Genomic DNA, 10,065 nt, shown 5'->3' on the forward strand with positions numbered 1-10,065 from the left:
CTAACGCCATTGTAACACAATCACTGATGTAACGGTGGTGGACTCATCAGAACAGAGTGGGCTCACAGGGGGGGGGGGGGCAGGAGCTCCAACAAGCCGTTTAGGACAGAGTGAATACACATGCTATATCAGAAACCAATGTGAGTTTGGAACATTGAACAGTATAAATCTATTCTAGTAGACCTCAACAATGGAATTATGGCCACGACATGGGACCTATATGGGATAAGCTGATTTTGAAGGTCATAATAACATAATTTATTCCTTTTAACATTTGCCACCTTAGATGTTTAAGTTTCAAAAAGGCTTATGAGACATCAGTATGTTAATATAATGACTGCCAGTCATTTTTCATTATTCAAGACTTAGTGTTTGGGAACCATTGGACAAAAATGAACTATTAGTGGGTCAATTGAACCATGTCATGCGGTGGTTACGATTTTAAGGTGCCAATTAGGTATAATTGGAAAAATACATTTTAAGTTTCTGAAAATATCAGAAAAAAAATGATCTATGATGCAATATTAGTTCAAAATGCTGTTTTTACACAAACTTCCTGCCATAAAATTAGAATAAATACTCAGTTTTAAACATGCATCTGTCAAACGTAAATAGTACATATCACTTATATTCAACAACATTTATTATAAGGATGTCAAATATTGCAACTGAAACAAGGGTTCATGGTGGGTTGCAACATGTTAACACATTACATTTAGCTTTTTGTCTAATTGAGGGTTCTTCAAAAATGTGTTTTAAATCAGTTTAACATTTTTATATTAATTGTAAAAAAAACTGCAACCGTTTTAAAAACACTTTCGTCAGTGAATAAAAACTGCAAACTTGGGTTCTCTAAATTAAGTAAGGACATCCCATAATTGAAACAGCTACGCAAAAAAACCATGTGAGGAATATCTCAGAAGCATTAAGTGATAAAACATTTGATTTGAATGATGCAGACGAGGAGAAATGACGAGTCCAGGAGAAAAGTGCTGAGTCATTGTTAGTCTTTTATTGAGGGGGGTTGTACCCAAGTTTTACAGCTTTGTATGACGGCTGCAGGAGCCAGAGGGTTACAAACAGTAATCAGTATACGAGTACAGCCAACAGAAGACCTACTACTCACTACTCTACACCTTAGTACAGATTCTCTTAAGAGCACTAAAATCCAGAAAAAAATGAGAAAAAAATAATACAGAACAAACCAAGCAACAAAGGAAGGAGAATAAAAAGATTAAATGAAACCAAACAAAGACAGCATCAGAGGAGACATTCATTATTAGAGCACACTGGAGTTGGTTTTCTATACCTTGTAATATCAGGCGACTTCGTTTTGTCAATTTTATACCCATACAAATAAAGATTGTCCTTCAAAAAGTGCAGTTTCCCCCAAAGTTTAAGATAAAATCTTTTTTGATGACCCGAGGAAGACATTTGAAAATAAAAAGGTACTTCCTGTTTTTGTTTGTAAAGAGAGGAAGACGTCCCCTCGTTGATTATAGACACTGTACGTTTATATTCTCATATATATATATATTATATATAGTTTCAACAGTCTCCCAAAGCAATGTGCATAATAGGTTTTACAGGTGATCCAACTACACACTGTGGATTGATAGAATCTCTATAAAAAACATTGTAGTTGTGTAAAATTTGCAGTTTTTCACCGGCCTCGGCCCCCTCGGCTTATCGAGGAGACAAGCTGTGAAAATAAAGAAATGGACTTTTGCAAATCTTAAACCTGTCCTCCTCTCCTGCTACAACTGGCCCGACGGTTTGCTAGGTAATAAAGGTTTTTTCAGTTTTATTATTATTAGTAGTAGTACGATTCAACGATGGCACGACATGTTTGAGGAATATTATTGGGAATCCCTTCTGAACTGTGTTTTTAAAAAAGTTGCGGGATTTTTTTTTTTTTTACGTTTTTTTTTATTTTTAAAGAAAGCAAAAAACCCAAGGTGGACATGGAAGCCTGGGTTCAACACTCCACTGCATAGTCTCTCTGAGCGCCCCCCCNACCATGTGCGTAAAGTTGGTGTCCTGAGTCCCACCTCTGCCCACTTGTCAGTATTGGTGCGGTTCCACAGGGTGCGAATTGTAGGGCCCCTGCCTTTCTCATTGTACCTGCCTGCTCCCGGGGTCCGATCTTGATGGAAGCATGGTTATCTGCCTTCCATTGTTATGCTGATGACAGGCTGGCAGAATCTATGGCCACTAAAAAAGAAAGGAATAGTTTGGCTGCTCTGCAACGGCCGTGCTTTCTGTTATGTCTGAAGACATTAATAGCCTGGATGTCTTTAAACTTTTTAAAATTCAAATTGAAAATAAGACAGAAGTGATGGTGTTCGGGTCCAAGTGGCTTCATGGGTAAATCCGCGCCTTTCTGTTGCGATCGTTGGCCCCTTGAGGCATTACAGGAAGCCAACAGTGTACAAACTGGGTTTTAAAGATGGACATGTGATTTTAAATCTTGACCGCAAATTGGGGCAGGTTAGTGAAGTCCCAGCTTTTTTTTATCTTAGGCATGCCTGCAAAGGGAAGCCCTTCCGGTTGGACACAAGCAACTGTTGAAATCAGAATCCATGGGCCTTTATAGCATCTCGGCTGATTTTACTGTTTATGGCACTGGTAGTTGTGGGAGTCAGCGCAGTCCTCCGCTCGAACGTGCTCCTCATGTTAGTCCAAAATCCTGCGCACGCCTTCTAAGCTGGAACACGTAAAGGGACCACAGTTGAGCTGCCCGATTTAGCCTCCCTCGCCACTGCTGCCTGTGCAGTTTAGAGTCCATTAAGATTCTTTTATTTGTTTTTAATTTCGTTTTAATCGGCTCGCCCCGCCGTACCTCTCAGACTGCTCCATCCTGTACTCTCCTGCCCGCTGCCTCAGGTCAGCTGATCACCTCTCCTGGAGGTAACCGAGGTCTAAACGAAGTCAGAGGGAATAGAGCCTTTTCCGCTGCCGCCAAACGGGAATGGGCCCTCCCATTAAGCCATTAACAAGCCCCTCACTGTCCATTTTTAAAACTCGCCTAAAAACCCATTTTTATTCCTTGCTTTAACCCCAGCATGAGACTTCTGTTTCTGTTCTGTTTTTATAATGCTTCATTTGGTTTTGTTGTTTTTAATTGTTATTTATTGTTTTTTGTTTTGTTTTTTATGGGCGTGTACAGCAGTTTTTGTTTCAGCTCCGGCTGTTTTGAAGGGCTTATAAATAAATTGAGTGAGTTGAGAAATAACAAAGACCAGAAACGGTTTTTGAAACCTTTTGCACGTAGTGATCGTCTTCTCAATAGAACATCTTTTGATAAATTCTTCTGGCCAACGAATCAAGATAACGGCGTGGTGTTGTGTCAGGAAGTCCCGACGAAGATACTTTGCTGGTAGTACAGGGGTGCACATAACTGGTACGCAGTTATGTGCCATAAGCTAGAATGCTACCAGTCACTGTGTCACAAGCGGCATTTGCGTACCAAATACTTGTGAGCTTTTCCAGAAGTCGATTAGATCACCTGACCGAAAAGAGTCGTGTCTCCGTGTGCACAGAACAGCTGGCTGCTGTTAAGTTCGTTCCTGTACAACGTCGGTCTGTACAACGGAATTGTGCCAAAACTACGCCAGGGAGACTCCCCCCCTTCACTGGAGAACTGCGCTAAAACGAATGATCACAACGTTCACACTATGGTCACAAAGTACTCCACTAGCCCCCCCCCGTCGACTTTCCTGAAGTACTCCCCCGTTGATAGAAATCAACACGTAATGAATTAAGACCCCACGGTTTGATGATTGATAGGTGTGTGGGCTGTCTTTCATTTTGACACACAGAAAAATGTTATAATAAACATACCTTCTTTCATTTATCTTTCCATTCCCACAACAATATACATAAAGAAATGGCATATTTTGGACATAGTTCGAATGGTGATTAATCATGATTAATTAATTTTTAAGCTGTGATTAATCTGATTAAAAATGTTAATCGTTTGACAGCCCTAATTTAATGACATCATTAAAAACAAAAAACTATTTCCAATTACTTTCATGCAACACTTTCATACGTGACACTGTCATAGACTATTATATCTGAGGGGGGCCAGAGGGGGGTCCAAGCTCAGTGTGGCAGGGGCAATGACTGGCCCCTGTTGACCCCAAATTAGAACCGCCCATGGTAAAAAAGCCTGTTACCAATTCATGAGGAATTATTTGATTGCTAATCTTCTGTTTGGCTTCATAATGGTTGAAAGGATGATCAATATTGTTTCACCTCAGTTTATTTTTTATGTTTGTTGTGTTTAAGAGTCTATAGTGTGTAACGTGTGTTTGACTGTGTTTTAACTAATTAACTAATGATTAACTAATGCTGATTCTTATAAAGACAATATAAGACAAAGCACCATGTGTAAGTTTGGTTAGGAATTGCGTTTGAATGTTAACCTATTCAAAATTGGTAAGTTCTTGATTGGGTTTAGGATATATTTACCTTCTGTGTGGAACCGGACTGAGCGGCCGGTGCAGACTCTTTGGGTCTGGTTCCAACGTCAGACAGGAAGCTGGCCCACAGGTCGTCAGATTTCTTCTTCAGTTTTTCCTCAGCCTTCGGCCCTACCTTGGTGAGTTGTTCCACCTCTTCCTGTGGCCGCTCCTCTGCTTCTGCTCCGTCCCCCTCTTCATTATCTACTTTCAGTACTCCTTTCTTCCTCTTTCTATAAAAAGAATGGTTTTCATCATTCACATCATCTTTTTAGTAGCAAATAGGGTATTTATTTATTTGTCTGTTTAATATAAGATTGCGTGCGCTGAAAAGTACTAAATGTGGTTAATTCAATCAAAATGGCGGACATTACTGCACAAGAATTTTAGATGCTATTTAACATGCCTGCTGATAAAATGCTACTTATCCAAGATGTTGGAGTTGTGGAAGTTGTGATGTGGAAAAGGAAATCGAAAAAATAGATCCTAGAAACGTGTTGGACTGCTAATTGACCCTTTTGGCTTTTTTTTAAAGATGGATATGGAAAGTTTAGCCCTTCATCTGATATCATTATTGCTTTAATCTTATAACTTGTTAATTATTTTCTCACCTCACACTGATGTCCTTTTTGTTCCTCTTCTTCTTGCTATCGCTGCCATCACGTGGCACAGTGTCACTGTCGTTCAGAGGGTCTTCCTTCTCACACTCATTAAGGTCATCCTCACTCAGGTTATCATCTGAGGAGAGAACAGGAAGCAGACATGAGAAGGAAAGAATGTGAATACACAGATCAATAATGTAGTTTATTAAAAATTAGCTAAATCATGTTGTTATGGTATGATTTAATCATGTTATCATTTACCCTGTAATTAAAGCTTACACAAATAGTTTGTTTGATTTCATGTCATGCAGTTTATTTGCACAGTTCATTTTTGACATATATTATATATATATCAATAATTTTGTTTTAATTACATTGAATATGTTTGCATTAAGACCATTTTTTGTGGTGTAATGGACTGGATATTATACGAGGTTATAATATTTGTTTAAAAAATATATAATTTAATGACATTTTAACTAAGTGGCCATAACAAATTATGTACCTGAAACAAACACAAACATGTTGTTTTTTTGTGCGCTATGACTTTATACTGAACAAAAAACACAAATCTTGAACACTGTCTCACCCCCCTTTGATTAATAACTCGCCCCAACATTGCCCCCAAGGAAAATTGTTCTAGAACCGCCAGTGGTCTTTAGACTCCAGGTTTGTACATCTGCTGAGAAGAAATTCAGCAATAAATGTCCTTGTTCTTGATGGGCTTTAGCTCAAAGTCTCTACACAGCGGTGTTATCGTTTTGAAAGCGTACCTTTTGCTAGTTATGGCTAATAGAGCTAATTGAATCTATCTTATATAAAAAGTCAATTCATTAGCTACAACAACAGTCTTCCTCCATGCGGTGTGTACTACGCTTCTGATAAAGCGCAGCTTTGTTTACTGCCCTAACCTGAAGGGACGTAGTCAGCATCTTCATTAGACGAGTATCCGTCAGAGTCGTAGTCATCGTAGTCCATCATTTTGGAGAAGCTTCAGACTGATAGTGAAGTCAATAAAGAGGGCTACAAGCGACAGTGGGTTTGCTACTTGCTTACTTCCAGGGGTTACGGAAGTAAACCTAACCGGGTTTAAATGCCTCCTTTCTAGCAGAACTACCGTTTTAATGTTGCTCTTTTAGAGCTTTAATATATTTAAATACATTTAGTGCACGATATGTATGAAACTGGGTAGTACAGTTAGCCTTTCTGAAATTGAATGTGAAGACAACGGAAAGCTCAAAGGCTCAAAATGTTGGACTGCTGCTCTCTTCTGTTGCAGCGAGCAGGCGAGTGTTTCTGCATCAGCGCCACTACAGGGGGGGAGGGTCAATACAACAATAATATCAGCACAGCGCCAATCAGTCAGCCAGGATAAGATTTATAGGCCCACGCAGCGCCATATAGATACAAGATTCTAATCTAGATTCTAGATTCTATTATATGGCTCTGGGCCCACGGTACTGTGTGTAGTACTTGATACTGATGGTAATAATTTATTGAACTATCATTTCAGCTCTTGAGAATGAGACCCTAGAGCTAGAGGTTTCTCAATACTCAAATTTCCCCTCCTCGACTCCTCGGTCCTCCGGTAGTGACCCTGAAATGAATTTCAGCGCGCCATTTTGAAGGACATCTCATTTCTCCAAATGCCCTTCGAGGACCGAGCATCGAGCATCGAGGAGGCTCTCTGGAGGAGCTCTAACCGAGGAGACACTGATGCATCTTCCACGGCTCCTCCACGGATGCATTTCCGGGAACGGTGGAGGGGTGACGCACGGCCGGACTTATCTCAGCCAATGACAGCTCTGCATGCATCCCTTGGATATTATTTTAGTAACTGCTTTCATCGCAACGCGATGTTTACAGTGAGAACATGTTTCCATGCAGAAAGCAGAGCAGTGTGTAAAATATATATCACTCAGTATAACAGGCCTACATTACTTTCTGTATTTGTATGCTGTAGTTTATATCTACAAACAAAGAGTCGATATTTTTCTAAGACCATTTAGTGCTTCACATAATAAAATAGACAACGGCTGTAGCCTGAATATGCTTTAGGAGAAGTAGGTGTGTGTGGTGTGTAGGTGTGTGTGTGGTACAGTGTGTAGGTGTGTGTTGTACAGTGCGTAGATGCGGCGGACAGACGGGTCTCAGTTGGTTTGGTGTCCTATGCTTACTTTGAATAGCCTACTTGTACAACTTTTGGCCCGTAATTTCAATTCCCCATTTCACCGACCAGAGAAAGAAGGAGGGGGGGGGGGGGGGGATATATCCAGTCTCTGATTGTGTTACGTTAATTATGAGAGTGGACTCATACTTGTTTGATTCTGAAATTGTTATATATTTATATAAATATATGTATTGATGTTATGTGTGGTGTGTGTGTTGTGTGTGTGTGCTGTGTGTGTGTTGTGTGTGTTGTGTGGTGTGGTGTGTGTGTGTGTGTGGTGTGTGTGTGTGTGTTGTGTGTGTATTCAGCATCTGTAGCCCTGTTATTGGTCTTCCATTATACCGCACTGTCAATTAATTAAAAGTAAATATACATAAGTCGTTCATGTGGTGCCAACTCTCAACCATCATCTGAAAAGCGTGTGACACACGCTTTCACTCCTCAACATCTCCACGCCTCTCACGCTGCCCAAACTATTCTCACACGCCAAAAACAAGATCAAACCGGCGGATCGTTTTTGGTTGGTTATTTACATGTTAAGTTTGACAGCTGCTCCAAGCTGTCGATCCGCCACCACCACTCTTAACAACGTAACAGACAGCAGAGCAGTGAGGCCCGGTTGGCAATCCCCGACCCGTAACTGCGCATGCGCAGATCTAAGATCCAGTAGAAATGATAAAAAAAGTAAAAGTCTGCTGCTTATTGTTTACTAGGCCAAAAATAGAGTCAAAGAGTATATGAGAGTGAGAGTGGTGTTAATTAACTATATTTGGCAGTTTTGGAGTAAGTCTGTAGATGTGGTTGTGGTGTGTGGGTGTTTCATGTAAGGGCCTCTCAACGGGAATTAATTTTGTTAGGATACAATTTTCCCGGAAATTATTGCTATAAACGATAATATTGTCGGCACCGTGTATGACCATTTTAGACCACTGACATAATGATAATATATAATAATAATTCAAGTACATCCTTTTCAAACTGCTTTAACAACCATCCTCATGTAAATGCAATTTAATCGAGGTCGAAAGTTGTCCGATGTTTCATTTTTTATTTATCGACGATAAGTAAGATAATTGCACACAGGCACACAATAAAACAAGTGGAAACAAACATGTGTTTGAATTCATTAGTGAATGAAACTTTGTGCCCTTTACTAGTCCTGTGGTCCAATATTGTGGTATTTGTAATATATTGTTATATATATCCTATTATATGCTAAGGTCCCGCTACTGACACGATAGCAAGTCATTTAGTGCGCATATGTGAAATTAAACCCAAGATATCAAATCCTCACTCCAGCCAGGTACCCAAAGTTGGCAGCCCTGCATGAAACACAATCTGTCCATCAGAGTGCTGTGTGCCTCCTGGTCATCATGAATGGACGTGTCTTTAAAATGACCGCTCAAGAAGGGAGAGGAGTTCTCATTTCTCTAACCACCTGCTGCTTCCACTCCTCTCTCCCTCCGGTTCCCCTTCCTCAGTCCTCCCGCTCAATCTCCTGTGGGCGGCACAAGTCTCGAGGGAGAGGAGTCGAGGAGGGGGAAATTTGAGTATTGAGAAACTCTCTGTCTCAATGAGATTTTACCTCTATAAATAAAGGCTTAAATAAAAAAATACCTTCTGCTTTCGTCCACTTTCCAAGTTTTTTGTATTAATAAAGCAATAATGTCAAACAGTAAACAGCAAGTACACAATAACAGTAAGGCCATGGAGAGATTCGATTAGATTAGAGTAATGAAGATCTAGATTATGTATTCATAATCCAAATGAGAAAAAAAATTCAAAGCAGCATGTTAACATGGCATTGCACATCAAATAGAGAACACTTCAAAAAAGAAACATAATGAGTTTTATAGTACAATCAACAGTAAAAACACAGATACTCTACAACTCTAACAGATACATCAATATAAAATGCGAACAGAATACATATGACGATACGTAATAAGTATCACCTACGCCTCTAGTTAAAACAATAAAAGCTTTGAATAGTACACATTATGAAAGGTGGATGAAAAGTGATTGCAGTTATTTAAATGAAATGTTTTTGCAATGGGGTAGAGTGTATACAAATTGTTTAAGGTTATTGAAAGGAAAAAACCTAATGGAATCTGGGTAAAATGAAACAATTAGAGAAATGGAGTATCCATTATGATAAGTTTGTTCAGTGTCCTGTATTTTTGCAGCGGATGATGGAAAAACCTTCTTCAACATCAGTTTATAAAGTCTCGCTGGTGGTCCCCCTCTCCAAATATGTCTACACCAGCAGAGGAGGCTGCCTGGTTAAATGAGCTCTAAAAACTGGAGTGAACAACACACATCTGCTTTTCATGGATATTATCTCACACCTTTTTTGATGTACCGCTAGAAGATATATTAACATTACATTAGCATTACATTGCAACTTAGCTGACGCTTTTTATCCAAAGCGACCTTACAATAAGTGCGTTCCACCAACATATACTTATATGCTTGGTCCGAAACGCTCTTATTGGTAAACCTGATGTATTACATGCAGGCTTCATAGAGCTAAAAACATTTCAAGTGCTATTCAACTGGCTTTTAGATAAGCCAGTCCTTTATTAGTATATAAGTGCTTTGTAATAATTTATCACTTCACTCGAAGTGGAGTCGAAAGAGAAAGTTTTCAGTCTGAGCTGGAAGATGTGGTAAGCTTAAAGAGCATCTTGCAGGTTTTTTTTTTCAACATTTAATGCTTAAACTTGCTGAAAATTACAATTAAAAAGTGAATGTAGGATTTGATATTTTTACGGAGACATAAGGGCAGGAAATTCAGAGGGAAAGGAGAAATGTTGAGCTCATGCCT

General features: G+C 39.5%; 1 protein-coding gene across 1 annotated transcript in view; it reads right to left on the reverse strand.

The window, feature by feature from the left end:
* cfdp1 (craniofacial development protein 1) overlaps positions 1–6,465 on the reverse strand; it is an 11,797-nt gene extending 5,332 nt beyond the window's left edge. Inside the window, exons 1-3 of the mRNA XM_010776143.1 lie at positions 5,980–6,465; positions 5,078–5,204; positions 4,473–4,699 (exon numbers count right to left, since the gene is read on the reverse strand). Of these exons, the coding sequence (XP_010774445.1) occupies positions 4,473–4,699; positions 5,078–5,204; positions 5,980–6,049 (424 nt within the window). The 5' untranslated portion in view covers positions 6,050–6,465. The remainder of the gene's footprint in view (positions 1–4,472; positions 4,700–5,077; positions 5,205–5,979) is intronic.
* Between the last annotated feature and the right edge of the window lie 3,600 nt (positions 6,466–10,065).

This window comes from Notothenia coriiceps, unplaced genomic scaffold (genome assembly GCF_000735185.1).
Source record: "Notothenia coriiceps isolate Sejong01 unplaced genomic scaffold, NC01 NC01_scaffold00000339, whole genome shotgun sequence".
NCBI lineage: Eukaryota > Metazoa > Chordata > Actinopteri > Perciformes > Nototheniidae > Notothenia > Notothenia coriiceps.